Source organism: Peromyscus eremicus, chromosome 14 (assembly GCF_949786415.1).
Source record: "Peromyscus eremicus chromosome 14, PerEre_H2_v1, whole genome shotgun sequence".
In the NCBI taxonomy this organism is placed as follows: domain Eukaryota; kingdom Metazoa; phylum Chordata; class Mammalia; order Rodentia; family Cricetidae; genus Peromyscus; species Peromyscus eremicus.
In genome coordinates this window covers 20268886-20285739 of record NC_081430.1, presented here as the reverse complement: position 1 = coordinate 20285739, position 16854 = coordinate 20268886, and the positions used below count along the sequence as shown (strand labels likewise).

Here is a 16854-nt window from a genome sequence, read left to right as displayed (position 1 = left end):
TTTCACCTATTTTTTTTTAATGTCAATGTTTTCTTTTACTGAGCTATTATTTCTTCTACCTTGTCCTCAAGATCTAAAATTCTTTCTTCCATGTCTTGTAATATGTTGGATAGGCTTATCTCTGAGGTTTTATGTTGACATCTAGAGTTTTTAATTTCTAGTTTTATTTCAGTCTGTGTTTTCTACTTTCATGCCTTGAATTGTTTTCATTATTTCATTTCAACTGTTTGGTTTTCACAGTCTTCTTCATTTATTCATATCCTCTTTAATGTCCCTGAACATACTCATAATTACTATTTTGAAAGTCCTTGTCTTGAGCTTCAGCTAAATTGCTTTCCTCGGGCCTTACCCAATAGAGTTGCTGGGTTCTGGAGGAAGGACTTTGTCTTGATTGTTCGTGTGTGTGTGTGTGTGTGTGTGTGTGTGTGTGTGTGTGTGTGTGTGTGTTTGTACTAGAATCTAAGTGTCTGGAGCTATGATGTTTGATTTTTTTTTTTTTATTTTGGGGGATAAATGTCTTGTCTTTATTGGTGGGTGTTCTGTTCTTTGTTGCTTTTGCCTACTCTGGGTCCTAACCAAGTGTGGTGGCTGTTGGTTTTCCGAATCACAACCAAATGTGGTAGCCATGGGTTCCTAGCAGAGGGTTGTTCTGCACGACGGCAATCACAGGGGAATGGAGATGGACTAGAAGAAAATGCTGAAAGGGACCACTAGGAAGAACTACTGGGATCCTGGGTCGGCATCAGGAGTTAAGTCCCAAGGATTAGGATGCTCTGAGTGGGAGGGCCTTAGGCAGAGAAGCTCCAGCTGGACTAAGGGCAAATCTGGTGTGATTGAATTGAAGACAGGAAGGAGGATAATCATCCCACTTGAGTCCCAGCCAAGTGTGGCCACTGTGAGTCCTTGGTAGAAAGAGATTCTATGTGTGGGTGGAGCCATCAGACTAGAGATGGGCTAGAAGGAAATACCCTTTCCAGGCCATCAGGGAGGATTTCTTTTTCTATCGTTGAATTCTAATTACAAATGTAACTGTGGGCATAATATTCCAAGCAGAAACCTCAGGTTACATTTGGTTTTGCTGCAGCTTGTGTGTCTGCATTCGTTGCCCGCTGAGTAATAAGCAGCTTCAGATTTCGGGTAGCCAGAGACTGAAATGCATGGACATTTTATGCAAGTGGGATTTAATAACTTGATAGTTATACCAGTTTTGAAATTAACCTGGTAAGATAAAAAGACAGGGTTTTTACAGCAAGTTAGAACAATATTGTAGCTCCACTCTGTTTAGCATTCAACATAAAATAATTATTTGAAATGTATGAGTTTAGGTGTATAAACTGCTCATAACTAGGACTATCTTTTCAGGTACCTAATGGTTACTCACATGGAATAGTTTAACTAATTAGATACACAGTTACAATAACTACTAAGGAGTAATCCCACTCATCTTTTATTCCAAATAAATTTATTCTAATATTCCCAAGTACATGTTCACGAAATTGTTCAAAGGTATTGAAGTAATAGTTCATTTCAGTTAATGCACTTTTAAAATCTGCGTACTGGGTTTATTAAATAGTCTGAAAATGATAGATGGTGGAGCACAGTGGTGTTATTATTACCCCAACTACCAGTATTTATGTACCTTATGTAGCCCATTAGTTACTATATTTCTTAATTATAAGAAGGATTACCTAACTCTAGCCCTCTGCCTTTTTATATAATTGGGAAATTATATAAAAATCACATTAATTTTTTCCCTCAAAGGAACACAAAGAAACTGTAGGCGTCTTTCAGAGCAAATACTGTTTGGAGATTGAATTTCTATCTCTCCTGTTCTGAGCTGGTCACCCTTCTGTCCAGGTGTATATGGTCATCTAGAAAATTCCTGTGGGAAGACAGAGGTGGGATGAAGGAACATTCCTTGTTTTCTTTCAATTTTGTATTTCTGTGCTAAAAGTATTTAAATTAATATTTTGAAGTTCAAAAAATAGAAATGATTTAAAAGTCCTAGAAATCATATTCAGACATTTCGGTCTCCAGTCTCTCTGTTTCAGGTTATACAGATTTACTAAAAAATGAGGTAAGTGGGAGTAAGCTACAGGAATCAACAGAAATCTAATTTCGGATTACCTCCTATGGATGACCAAGTCGTTGAATTCGGTAGCCAAACAAAATGAAATTTTAAAATACAGTTAAATCAAGTCGCCTCTCTGACACTGTGTCGCCCTTTATGATTTCTCAAAACATAGCAAAAGTCACCATCAGAGTCATTCATTGGTCGCGAGAAGAGGTCAAATTCGCAATCATACATTGGACGGCCAATTCAGCTTGACAAGATTTTGATGTCTAAGGTGAAGGTGCCGCACACCTTTGTCATCCATTCCTACACTCGGCCCACAGTATGCCAGTTCTGCAAAAAGCTTCTCAAGGGCCTCTTCCGGCAAGGCTTGCAGTGCAAAGGTGAGGACCGCCTCGGCCCCCCGTCGCCGCTGGCCGCCTGCCACCCTTGAAGCCCTAAATGAATCGTCTTTCTTTGAAAGTTACTGTATGTTTGTGTCACGTTTTCTCTAACTGATACATTTCTGTTTTTTTTGTTTTGTTTTAAAAATCATCATGATTAGATTGCAGATTCAACTGTCACAAACGCTGTGCACCGAAAGTACCAAACAACTGCTTGGGTGAAGTGACCATCAATGGAGGTAGGGGACAGATTCATAGTCACCTTCTGTGTCGCATGCCAATCACAGAGGGTAGAATTTATGATTTGTCAGGGTTTTTCCTCTTTCATTTTCGTGTTTGTATCTCAGCCACAAATCAATAATGGTTCAGGTTCCTCTCTGAAATGGAAACTTCCATTTCAGATCATTGGGTTTTGATATAATGGTAATAATAATAATCATAATAATAATAATAATAAAATCTTCACACGGAACACAATTCATGTCCACACTTGCATGCCTGTCATTTGTTGCTTACCCTTATTTCATTCCCTAAGTCTGGTTCATTCAGAAATATAGACCATGTTGGAATACCTACAAACCACTGCTCCCTCTCAGTTTCTGTGCCCTGCTTCCTCTAAGCTTTGAGACACAAGTTAACGTCACTCCCCACCCTCTGATGAAGGTCACAATCACAGACTGGACTAGAGGCAAGCAGCTACAGACGTCTAGCCTCTGCAGATTACTGCTTCCAGTATGCACATGAGTGTGACCCTGAGCCCGAATAGGAAGAAGACCTTAACTGTCAGAAAGTGTTTTTCTTCTTATATTTGGGAATATTTTCTTGGGAACAACCCCAGGACATGAATTAACGTTGATTCATCCCACCCCCTAGGTAGTGTTCTTAGGGTTGTCCCCATTTGTGACTTAGGATCCCAGGCTCCCTTTTCCTAAAGACCATGAACTATGTCTGTTTAATCTTCACACCAATACATGTCCAGATTCCCCGGTTATAGAAGCTCAGAAAAATAAACAGACATTTGTGCTATGAAAAGCTAAAGAATACATGATTGCATTTACTCTCAAAGAAATAGACCTGGTAGGGAGCAAAAAGCAGGGGGGCGGGGGTGAGGCACTCTCTTGGAAAACATTCTTATACACACAGATTTCTAGCATAAAGGTCCAAAGTTGGCTGGCAAAATCGATAGCTTGGCAAATTTCCCACTTTCTGAGTCATGTGATATTGACTCTTTTCAATCCCAGGGAATTTCAATTAGACTTGATAAATAGAACCCAGGGGAAATGGAGAAGTTTGTGATGTGGATGACTTGAAGATTGCATTTTTCTGTATAGTCAGAGCAATGTGGTAAAAATGGGAATTTCCCAGACTTGGAGGTTCAGAGTCTCTGACTGACCTGTTTTTCTTATTTTCAAATGAGTAATTTGCATTAGTGAAGTAATTAAAATTTTACCATTGCTGTCAACTGCACATGGACAGGATTTAATATTCAAATAGCAAATACTTGAGGTATTTAAAAGTTGTAGTTTATGTGAAAAATTTAATATATTGGGATACATGATTTAAGAAGTTAACTGCAGTAGTAGTTATAGGTGACTTTTTTTTTCATGTTAACTTACCCCTGCATGAGTGTGTGTGTGTGTGTGTGTGTGTGTGTGTGTGTGTGTGTGTGTTTCCCCCAAGAGGGCTGTCCTATGAATTATTACAGTTTCCTGGTCAATTATGCCTGGACATGGCTTCCTAGCACTGGACTTGTGGGCTTCATTTTAGAGAATTTCTTCATTTTTAATGTTTTGGGTTTTGTTTTTTTGTTTTGTTTTGTTTTGTTTTTGTTGTTGTTGTTGTTTTGTTTTTGCCTTAGAGACCTGGGAAACAAGCACCAGGCTGTGAAATTTTGTTGACTGTCTCATACATTCACATCCTATGAATAAAGGTGAAAAAGGAAATGAGAAGATGAGTTCTTCGTAGGATTCAGCTTGCGGGGCTTGTAGGTGATCTGTTAGGATTGTCTTTCCCTTTAAGCCCTGGCTCCAAGATTTCAGACTTATCTTCTTGGGCCCCAACACTTTTCTAGATTTGCTTAGCCCTGGGGCGGAGTCTGATGTGGTTATGGAAGAAGGAAGTGATGACAATGACAGCGAGCGGAACAGTGGACTCATGGATGACATGGAGGAGGCCCTGGTCCAGGATGCCGAGATGGCTATGGCAGAGGGCCAGAGTGATGGTGCAGAGATGCAGGATCCAGACGCAGACCAGGAGGACTCCAACAGGACCATCAGGTCAGAGCCCCAGTAGGACTCAAGCAGTTTCAGTCTATAAAGGAGATTTCAAGTCTATAAAAGAAGCTAAGGGTGTGCCTGACTTCATTGTGAAGAGCTGTATAATGTAGAGGAAAGCCTTTGGAACTAGGCAGCCTGGCTGCCCTGGGAAGAGAGCTTGCATCAGTCCTGGCTTTATTTTTCTATTGACCCATTCTCTTTGTGCAGGAGAGATACACCTATTTCCTGTGGTCATTATTAAGTTAATAGTTAATAGTAACTCTAATTTCACCATGTGGAAATGCAATAATCAGGGCTGAACCTCAGCAGAAATCACTTACTTTAAAACTGACCCCTATTATAAATATCACATTCTGTGTGCACCTCATTGCTCTTCATTTTATTTCAGAAATATATGTAATTTTCTACCTATTATCTACATTTATTATTTTAGCCCTGGGTGATCTTTACTTTCCATATTAGTAGTCAGTCCAGCATGGCCACCAGGTCAAATGGAACTGCTGCCTGCTTTGTAATTGAATCTTATTGCAACCATACCCATTCATGTGCCAACCTTGCCCGTTCACACTGCCTGTGGCTGCTTCCATAATACAGTGGTTAAATGGTGAATTCTGCAAAACCCCATGATCCTCACCACCTGACCACTTACAGGAAAAGTTTCCCACTCTAATTGACATTACAAACCATACTGACACTTTTCTATCCTTTTTATAAATGCCAAATTCATTACCACATTGAAATTAACCATGATCATGCAAGAATATATTGCATGTCTTCCATTTACTGGAATAATAAGCATTCTTTTATTAGTGAAAAGTATCAGTCTTATGAGCTGGCTTCCCTTTGAAGAACATACATTTCTTCTGTGCCTGAGGATTTGAGGGAAATAAAGGGAAGGATGAAGAGGAAGAGAGTGGAAAAAAAATCCAGAAAGAGTTAGAGTCACTTAGAAGAGAAAAAGAAGAAGGATGAGAATAATCCCATGAATTATATGCTACGTAAAAGGCAACTCAAAATGGCAAGTTCTAGTGTTTTTTTAAAGAAATCACTCAGACATGGTTCATGCAGAAATGCTACAATCATAATACCATAGTACATAATCTATAAATTATTATTATCATGCCTATTATATACAATAAACTTTCCTATGAAGTTTTGAATACTGTGGCTTCAAAACACTGACAGTGAACTCTCTTGTTTTCCTACAAATGTGAACACCATCTTGATCAGTGTAAGAGTCCCAGTGCTTCTTTCTGTGCCTAGGGAGTTAGAAAGTGAGCATCTCAAGTACCTGTCACTCTTCCGAGGAGCTCCCTTCTGAACAACAACCCCTGACAGTACGTTTCACTGAAAATGAGATGTGGATTCTTTGACTTCTGCTTTGCAGTAGTTTAAATGAGCTTTTATTCAGGGAAAGAAGATCTGAATGTGAAAATACTTCTCTCCTAACATATTTTGATGTTTCAAGCCCTTCGACAAGCAACAACATCCCCCTCATGCGGGTGGTGCAGTCTGTCAAGCACACGAAGCGGAGAAGCAGCACGGTGATGAAAGAAGGCTGGATGGTCCATTACACCAGCAAGGACACACTGGTAAGGAGACAGAAGCGCTCCATGTGACGCTGCCTCCTCAGAGGACTGTGGGATATGAGTCCTTGGAGTAGACCTCACGGCAGAGGCATGGGGTCAGCCGAGCACACGCTGTCTGTAGGTGAATAAGAAATGGGGTTAGAATAAAACCGTACCAAGTAATTACAGCAAAGAAAAGACTGCAGACAACCGGGCTGTCTACCTGTCGTTTCCAGGGCAGCTGTGAAAGTGTATTTTCAGTATACCCCTCTGTGGTCTAGAGTTTTAAAAGAAACTGCAGTTTAGGGAGAAAGAGAAAACGTTGATGAATGTTACATATTCTCAAGACCTAAATTCTTTGTTTAAAAATTCAACCACATAGGTGTGTGATTACCCTGAAGTCTGTTTCTCATAATATAAGTAGAATTCTAATAGCTGTATAATAAAGTTGTGTATGTGGATAGAAGATGGCATCCTTGAGCCATGGTTCAGAATTTCACTAACTGACATTTGGGGGGAGACTTACACTGCACTTTCCTCGTCTCTACCCATCAATAGGATTTCTATTGTGCCTTTAGATAAAGACACATGCGTGCCTTAATTGATCATTTATAATTTAAACCTTCTTATGGGAGAGGATATTTAGTTCAAGACTCAAGTGAACACTGGTGGTTTCTTCCTGGGTTTATTGGAAAATGTTTCAAGTCTATTTAATGTGTCTCTGGTCTGTGAGTGGTTGTGAAAATAAGACTTTGGTTCTGAAAAGATGTAGCTGCATGCACGTCCACGTAGGCCAGGTGCTGAAGTGGAAAGGCTCAGTCATGAAGTCATAACCGCAAGTTCAGGAGTCAGCTGGTGAGAATGTAACCCTGCCAAGTGCATTTCTCTACTTTCATTAACTTGGATCCATGAGGTCACACCTTCCATCAAATGAATTTGATTTAGTGACCTATCACTAAATCAAATAGAAGTGGGTTCAAGTAGAGTAGATGTGAAATCTACTAGCTGAATCATCAGGGTCTATCATGTTCTGAAAGATATGCACGTACAAACTTTCTAACGGTTATTAAGCTCTGTTTTATAGTAAACTACAAAATCCCCTTTAGCTCTTTAAGCAAATAAACGTTAAAAATTTTTTTTTTGCCATTCATTACACATATGAAGTACCAGGTATTTCTCAGGATGCTAATCTGTTATCTCTGTTACTATTCACTGCATCCAAGGTAGGTACAGAAACCTGTCACATTATGTTCCTTCGTCAGCTTCTAGAGTCAAACTGTGAGTCTTGTTGGTCCAATGGCCTCACACTTTCACCATCGAATCCATGTTCTCTCTGAAAAAAACAAAAAAAACAAAAAAAAAAACACCTTGTTTTTAGAAAGCTCATTTATCTTTAACGTTTTGTGACTTCTATTTCAGCGGAAAAGGCATTACTGGAGGTTGGACAGCAAGTGCATCACGCTCTTTCAAAATGACACAGGAAGCCGGTACTACAAGGTGAGGCAGGCTGCTTTCAGGGTTGCTCATGCTCCTCCTTGCCTTCCCCTGGGAGGGAAGGGAATAAGGAATGTTGTCCACATCCAGCTGTGTGACCATTCCTGGGCTCCTTCTGAGCTAGGGCTTTTCATCTGGGCCACAGAATTTTTGTAGGAATCTGGATGTAACCTCTGGACCCCTCTATGAATCTCACCATGTCCTGCAATGTGCTTCTGGCTCAGGAGATGATGAGGAGCAGCAGGATGGTGGAAAAGGAAATGGGGGGGGGGGGAGTATCTTAGCACAGCATCTTAGCACAGTAGGTGGAGTATCTTAGCACAGTGGGTGGAGTATCTTAGCACAGTGGGTGGAGTATCTTAGCACAGTAGGTGGAGTATCTTAGCACAGTGGGTGGAGTATCTTAGCATAGTAGGTGGAGTGTCTTAGCACAGTGGGTGGAGTATCAGCACAGTGGGTGGAGTATCTTAGCATAGTAGGTGGAGTATCTTAACATAGTAGGTGGAGTATCTTAGCACAGTGGGTGGAGTATCTTAGCACAGTGGGTGGAGTATCTTAGCACAGTAGGTGGAGTATCTTAGCACAGTGGGTGGAGTATCTTAGCACAGTAGGTGGAGTATCTTAGCACAGTGGGTGGAGTATCTTAGCATAGTAGGTGGAGTATCAGCACAGTGGGTGGAGTATCTTAGCACAGTGGGTGGAGTATCTTAGCACAGTGGGTGGTCACAGCCACTGACTCAGAGTAAATTCTGAGATCCTCAGGAACCTAGCACAGCATTGGAGATTAACAAGTAAAGCTGTTCCTCCCCACTGCCAGTACTTACTAGGATCAGTTTCTTCTATTTATTGACCAGCAATCGTCTGTCTATCTACATTAAATGACACAGATGTAGTACCTAGCTTAGTTCCTTTGATTCTCCATGCGACCTTATACTGATGTGACATAAAAGGAAGTAGTTTTACATTTTTTTCGATTTTTTTTAAATTTTTATAATTAATTTAATTTTACATATCAGTCACGAATTCCCCTGTCCTCCCTCCTCCCGTCCCCCTCCCTCCAACCCACCTCCCATTCCCATCTCCTCCAGGGCAAAGACTCCCCTGGGGATTCAGCTCAGCCTGGTAGATTCAGTTGAGGCAGGTCCAGTCCCCTACTCCCTTCACCTAGGCTGAGCAAAGTGTCTCAGCATAGGCCCTAGGTTCCAAAAAGCCAGCTCATGCACTAAGGACAGGTCCTGGGGGCCTGGGGGCCTCCTAAATAGTTCAGAGGGCCTGATCCAGTTCCATGGGGGCTCCTCAGCTATTGGTGCATAGTTCATGTGTTTCCACTAGTTTGGCTATTTGTCTCTGTGCTTTTTCCAATCATGGTCTCAATATCTCTTGCTTTACATTTTAAATAGAAAAAGAATAAAATAAAATTATTACTTTAGTTACTTAATGCTTCCTGGGGTACAGTATGGCACCTAATATTTTCAATAATTAAATGACCATCATAATAACTAGTTTTGCTGGGCGGTGGTGGCTCACGCCTTTAATCCCAGCACTCGGGAGGCAGAGGCAGGTGGATCTCTGTGAGTTCGAGGCCAGCCTGGGATACCAAGTGAGTTCCAGGAAATGCGCAAAGCTACACAGAGAAACCCTATCTCGGGGAAAAAAAAAACAAACAAAAAAAACAAAAAAAAAACCAAAAAAACAAAAAAAAAGAAACAACTAGTTTTGGGGTTGGAAGAGATGAATCATTCACATAAGCCCAAGGATCTGAGTTTAAAGATGGGTAGGGTAAGACAGATCCAGGCACACATAACTTAAAAACAAAACTACTTATAAACTGCTTGCTGTGGTTTTCATTGATGAACACTCACTTACCTATATAACTACATTATATTAGCATGTATTGGATTAAAACATGTTTGACTGAAGTGCTTTAAAGAACACTTAAATTAAAAACAGCCATGAATGCCCCAATGCATTAAAAAATGTACAGTTTGCCTCATAGCTATGCTAGACTCTTCCACCTGCCACACAACCATTGTTTCAAAACAAAACAAAACAAACAAACAAAAAACACCTTGAAATGTCTGGGAAAGTATGGTAAGGCCTTGTTACAAAAAATTAAATTTTATGCTGTATATGTTATAAAATATTTTCTGTAAATTTTGTAATTCCTTTCCTTACATGGCATAGATTTTAGTAGTTGTGTGTATGCTGTATATGTTCTGAAGTATTTTCTGTGAATTGTGTCTGCTTGTAATTTCCTTCCTTACATGGTGTGGATTTTCTTTAATAGTTGGCATGTTTTGTTAAAGTACATTCACCATACTTTGTCTTCCGCAGGAAATTCCTTTATCAGAAATTTTATGTCTGGAACCTGCCAAACCTTCAGAATTAATTCCCATTGGAGCCAATCCTCACTGTTTTGAAATCACCACAGCAAATGTAGTGTATTATGTGGGAGAAAATGTGGTCAACCCTTCAAGCCCTCCGCCGAACAACAGTGTTTTCACCAGCGGCATTGGTGCAGATGTGGCCAGGATGTGGGAGGTGGCCATTCAGCATGCGCTCATGCCTGTCATCCCCAAGGGCTCCTCTGTGGGCTCAGGAACCAACATACATAGTAAGTCCAATGGCTGTAATCTGGCATGGCATGCACTCAGGCTCCTGATGGTTCAGTAACAGACCTTTTGCTTTCCCAACTGAGATAGTGAAGAAAGATTCCATGTGCTGGCTTCAGGTTGTGGGAGAATATGGAATTTGCGAAGAGAAGCTGCTGTGCTTGCTAAAATACCTCCTTCATTAAATTATTGTATTTATTGTATATTAGAACTTTTACAAGTCAAGTATAACCTATATACTAAACAACCGCAAGTGTCCAGAGGTATTGTTCCCCAAAGAACCCATCCAGTTAGTTTGAATTTCACTTGAATGCCACAAATATGAAAAAAAAATATTTCCCCCAAATCACATCTTATACTTCTCTATTTGAGGCCTATGATATAAAGACCATTGTTACAGTTGATTACCTTATCCCAGGAAGAAATTTGTGTGCATTATTTAAATAGATTCAGCCAGAATACAATCAAAATGAAATATTATAGATAAACTAAAAAAATAGAGGATATCTGTATAAAATTATGATCTGAAGCTCTATCATATTTATTAACCATGCAGCCCGCAGCTTAACCTGTTTTAGCATTTAGTATATCTGATCTGTCATGATTATCATTTTTCTCTTCAGCCAGTATATTAATAAGATATATGTGATTATTCTGAACATAAAGAATGTACTGTAAGTAAGCTAAGCAATTCATCAGAACCCTCTATTTTTGTCTAGGACTCCATCAATTAATGATTTGTCTATGTTCTGACAGAAACAATTAATTTCTAGAAAATTAGTTGTATGTCAGCTCGTACTGGAGTCGCTGTGTGTCAAAGCCAGAATTGGGACCCAAGTCATTTTTAATCTGAGCTCTATGCTAACAAATATATTTTAAAAAAACAAGTATAGACTGAGTTTGTAATTTTAAGGGGTATAATATATTCTAATAGAACTTTTGCAGAAAAATCTAATTGGTGAGATTAATGTAAGCATGGTCCCCTGGGATGATTGATACTCACTCTTATTTTTTTTCTAACACTTCATCTACTTTATGTCTGTTTTTTAAACATGAATTTCCAGAAGATATTTCCGTGAGCATTTCAGTTTCAAATTGCCAGATTCAGGAAAATGTGGTGAGTTTATGTCAATTAATATAAATCTCAGAATGTGATTACTGAAAAATAAAAAAAATCATGTGATAGATATTAATTTATCTAAATTTTAAATTTTTAATGTTTTCTAAATAACAAAATACTATTTGCTGTATATTTTCTTTTATGATATTTTATGAATAGTACATTGTGTATTGATTTTTCCAGATTCCATAATATAGTAGCAAAGGCTGTTTGTCATAACAGACAATCATCATGTAATGTAGGATTTTTCACATTTATCCTTTTTTTAAAGACAAAAATAGGACAAATGGTTTATTGAGAACAATGCAGGAAGGTGGCAGGCTTGGTAGCTAGAGTGCCCCTGACCTACACTTGATACTTGAATTTTTATTGTTGATGTTGCACAGTAAATTAGATATACAAATAAAATCATTTTTATTTGCACAAGTTCTAAAACATGTCGTTGCTTACTTCTTTGCTAGCAAGGAGTGCTAATAAAGGACAAGGGTTGCGGATGTTCTCAGTCAAATATACGTGCCACAATCTAGACCTCAAGAAAGTGGCAGACATCAGAAACCCCTGTCACCCGTGCCCCCTAACAGGAACTGTTCAGGTTTTGGAAGTTACAGATCATGTTGTAAGATGTTTTACATGCGGTTGTGTTTGCTTGATTTCATCACTATAGTCGGTATACAAAATGGAGTAAGGCCTTTCCTACCTCATTCCTGTGACCAACAGCATTAACTGTTCACTATACCAAACAGAGCAGTTTGCCATGCAGGTTACAGTGACCTAGGATTGTTTATCAAAGAATAAACTCCATGGATGTTTGTCCGGGACTACCCTTGCCCCTGAAATACTTGTTGAACTGTTTTCAACTGGACAAAGGCAACGATGAATTACATGAGAAAACTTCATGTTGAAGGTCAAATGGATGCTTGGGCTGTTCATCCTGAGAAGCATCCCTCAAGACAGCAGGTTTCTCCTGCTCTTGCTTAAACAGAAAAGGCCCTGGGAGATGCAGGTTACTCTAAATTTCTTGGATAGTTCCAGGAACCACAGAGGCTTTTTACCCTAGTTGGCCATTGTTGTCCACTGAAAATTTTGAATTGAATTTTCAAAGGAAGTCTAAAGAGTTTTGAGCTTACCTTGTAGACTCTTCAAAGGGATCACAGCACACAGGCTTTCTAGTTATTTTCTAAGAAGGAAGGAAAGGGGTGGGCATGATAGGATTACTGTCAGAAAGTCTATTAGGATATACAGTGCCAGGTGAATAAAATGTAAAAGTTTTGTACTGGTTCTATGAAGATACCTACCAAATGTCAGAATATGAAGCCCATATTAGCTCACTCTCAATTCAACAATTATTATTTCACAAGTGAATACTGAATGGTTTATTGATATAGAAAGTAGGAATGCTAGAATAGTTGTCTATAGCTTAAGTTCTTATAGAAATGAGAACTCACCATGAGTAGCCTCACTGTTCTGTCCAGAGTGTAAAGCAAGATTGTTATAGACATGTGGTGGGACCTCAGAATAGTTAATGAAATTTCTAAATTAATAGTATAGAAAGAAAACTCCTTTTTCAGGTATTTGTCATAAATGGCATTGATTGGTTTTAGGTCCCATTTCTCTCTGTTAAAATGTATTGTATCTCAAGCACTTAGCAGCAGAATAGTTTTCAAAATGTATATTTTCAAAATAGTTTCAAAATGTATTAATGTAATTAATGGAATTTTATCCAACATTTATAAGTCTGAAAAGACCTTTGATATATTTAATTATATTTATATTCAATAAGGTGATAATAATTATAATTTTAAAGTGTAATAGGATTTAAGCTTGTTCCCCATCTTTGTTTTCTCTGGGCGTATACCTATAGGACATCAGCACTGTCTATCAGATTTTTCCTGATGAAGTTCTGGGTTCTGGACAGTTTGGAATTGTTTATGGAGGTGAGTTAGTTCAATAAAAGTTTTTAGGAAGTTAAAATTTTAGGCACCTGTGTATAAAAGTATTATATTACCAAGAAAAATATAAACACGGAAAGACTATGTATCTGTGTGTCTAGGAGTCACTTTGGGAGAAGTTTCTCCGGAGAGAGCCATTCTTTGAAAAACTGGTAAATTTTGAAAGACTTTTCTATTCCTAAAAAGGTTTTGTTGTTGTTGTTGTTATGTCTTTGCAAGTCCTAATCACAGTGTAGAAGCAGTTTGATTTATTTATTTAGACAAAATATTGTGGAAACATGGAGGCTGTAATTTGTAAACCAGGCAGTTTCATTTTTCTCTCAGTCTCTTGGACTAGACTCTTACAGATTCCATTTGTCACTAAAGCCAAATCCTTGAACTTTAATGTTTTCCACAGTATATCCAATTCATAGAATCTGAATTTTTAGCTTTCAGAGGCTATGCTGAATTTTTTAGTTAGATCCTACATGGCTCAGTCATATTTCTTAAGCCGTTAATAATATTAAATAATTGTAAAGTTTTTCCTGGTATGGAAAATGACATCTTAACTTTTCTTATGTGGATAAGTAACAAGATTTTTGTGAGTTTCTGTTTTATAAAATAATCCTAACACTTTTGCTTATTATGTACATTTTATCCTAAAATTATGAGAAATCTAAATATAGAATTTACAATATGAAAAATTTAAATTGTCCTATTTTTCAAAGTAATTTTGATTTTTATAAAAATACTTCAATTTTTTAAATGAAAATCTAGTGACTGGTAACCTATCTTAATATGCAGTGCTGTAATAAGAGAGACCATGCTTACTTTTTCTGTGATGTAATAATTACATAATAAAAATAATGGTAGACGGAGTGTAGTAAATATATGTCACAGCACATAGTGTGACAGTGAGGCAGGGGTGATAAGTAAGATGAGAAGTCAGGAAACTCAAGACAGTTTGGAACACTGGACACTGAAGGAACGGAAATACTGTGTTGATGGGGGTGGAGATTCACAAGGAAGAATACACGCATTAAGAGTAGACACTCAGGAGATGGAGGCAGAGAGTCTCAGAGGTGAGTGATGGTCACAGTGCCTGGGGAGTGGAGCTACGGGAAGCTTGGGGTGTGTAGGAAGATGCTGCCGTAAATTGCAGAGTTCAAGTAGAGTCTGTATGAGTCAAGATATGAGAACTGGTGTTCAAGAAAGTGAGGCACAAAAGCAAGGCAATATGGTAATGAAGGGAGGGAGAGTGAGATGCAGGACCAAGGAACCCTGGGAATAAAAGGTGTTGAAGGAATAGTATTTCAAGGTAGTTAATATGTCCAAAACTTTTCATTAATTACATCTGTTAAAGACCTAATTAATTAATTTTTAATGTTTCCCATTTTTATTTTAAAGGTAAACATCGTAAAACAGGAAGAGATGTAGCTATTAAAATTATTGACAAATTAAGATTTCCAACAAAACAAGAAAGTCAGCTTCGTAATGAGGTTGCAATTTTACAGGTAAATTGTTGATTCTCATTTGAGAGTTACAAATTCCCTTTCTTGACTTCTATACAACAATCAAAAGTTATCCTGATATCTACAGTATTGATAATTAAGATCAATTTAACTGGAATGGCAAACTGAGTCAGACTTGCCTGAATGTTACCTTCCTGAGTATGCAAAAGTTGTTCTTTTTTACGTACTTAATACCAACGATTACTATGTCATTAATATTCTTTAAACATGCATACTCTCAGGGTGGACATGCTGAATGTATTTTGTCATAGGTTAAAAATGACCTTCTCCTTTATGTGACCTGGATCTGTAGCTCTGAGCATATGAGGTGTGTAAGTAACAGGTGTCTGAGAAAGAGATTGTCTTGGTTCTCCTGATGGATGCCCTTCCTGTTTCTCCAGGTGAGTCTTTTTTTTTTTTTTTTTTTTTTTTTTTTTTGGTTTTTTTTTGAGACAGGGTTTCTCTGTGTAGCTTTGCGCCTTTCCTGGAACTCACTTGGTAGCCCAAGCTGGCCTCGAACTCACAGAGATCCACCTGCCTCTGCCTCCCGAGTGCTGGGATTAAAGGCGTGCGCCACCACCACCCGGCGAGTTTTTATTTGATGTGGAAAATGACAAAACTCTGCTTCACAACAAAGCCCTGTAACACCAGAATATTTTATAGACGTTATTGTGTGTATATTGTGTATAATTGTTAGAGCTTTTAGAGATCAAAGGGAAATTGAACAGCTACATGTTAACTGGTCAATATAGCTGTCTATTCAATTTATATGTTTGATAAGTACATGCTTTTATATAACTACCATAAATCCTACTTCTGCAAGTTAGTACTAATTTTTGATAAACAATTTTGTTGAAATTTTTAATTATGTATCAGTAACAAAGCAGTTTACTGTTTCATTTAATTCCCATTTATTGAGCTTTGTATGTAAATACAACAGATTTGGTTTTAGCCAGACCTGAGAGGGTAAGCCTGTAGTTTTAATATGTAGGTTAGGTTGAGACAGTAGAATTGCTAGATGGACACCAAATTGGATTACATAACAAGATCTAGTAAGAGAAAGAGGTGAGGATAGTGTGATGGAGAGGGAGGGGGAAACAAAGCTAGAGATAACGACAACCAAAAACTTGGGCCTTTTTGTATAGAAGAATAACATAGTTTTATGGTTCTCAGAATTTCTAAAACTGGTTTGTTTGGGGTTTTTTTTGTGCCTTCGGGCAACAGTGGAATGTAGGGATCTATTCACAAGCGTACCCTTAACCATGGTTACCATGCTAGTTCTTGTGTTCATATCTCAGCACTTGCTAGTCTGTAACCAGAAAAATTCTGTTGTAATGGTTGAGGCTGGGGAGACCACTAAGTGGGTAAAGTACTTGCCACACAAGCGTGAGGACCTGAGTTCAGATCCACAGCCCCACAAAGCTGGACTTAAAGGAGGCATGCTTCTGTAATCCCGGCTAGCCAGTCTGACTAGTCACTGAGCTCCAATCCTGTGAGAGATACTAAAATATTACAGATACTAAGTAATACCTATAACTTTAGCAAATGATGGCTTTTCAAGTCTGGCCCATCCTTCTTCAGCCCCTACTCCTACATGGTCTTCTGAGGCATATTCTTTTGCAGAGGAGGAACTCCCAGGTGTGGAGTGGGTACCCTCCCACTTCTGGAAGCAGGTGCCTTGGCTTATGATGTCCCTGGAGTCTTAGAAGTGCTCAAGGGTCTGCAGGAGACTGAGTTGTAGTGCTGAGTAGAGAAAAATATCCCTTGGGTAGTTCTGCTAAATCCTCCTTGTTGAGGTTTGGTTCTGACTCTGTAAAGCAGTATGTTAGTTTACAGAAGGCCTCACAATTAGGTAAATATAGTATGAGAAAAAAGAATTCATCTTTTT

At 38.6% G+C, this 16854-nt stretch overlaps 1 protein-coding gene across 2 annotated transcripts in view; it reads left to right on the top strand.

Moving 5' to 3' along the window:
• The window catches only part of Prkd1 (protein kinase D1), a 332364-nt gene that overhangs the window by 268529 nt on the left and 46981 nt on the right, over positions 1–16854 (top strand). For both annotated transcript variants that reach the window (XM_059279910.1, XM_059279909.1), the window contains 9 exons: positions 2247–2457; positions 2619–2696; positions 4529–4733; positions 6202–6325; positions 7721–7798; positions 10130–10409; positions 11472–11524; positions 13389–13461; positions 14863–14969. In XM_059279910.1, the coding sequence (XP_059135893.1) occupies positions 2247–2457; positions 2619–2696; positions 4529–4733; positions 6202–6325; positions 7721–7798; positions 10130–10409; positions 11472–11524; positions 13389–13461; positions 14863–14969 (1209 nt within the window). The remainder of the gene's footprint in view (positions 1–2246; positions 2458–2618; positions 2697–4528; positions 4734–6201; positions 6326–7720; positions 7799–10129; positions 10410–11471; positions 11525–13388; positions 13462–14862; positions 14970–16854) is intronic.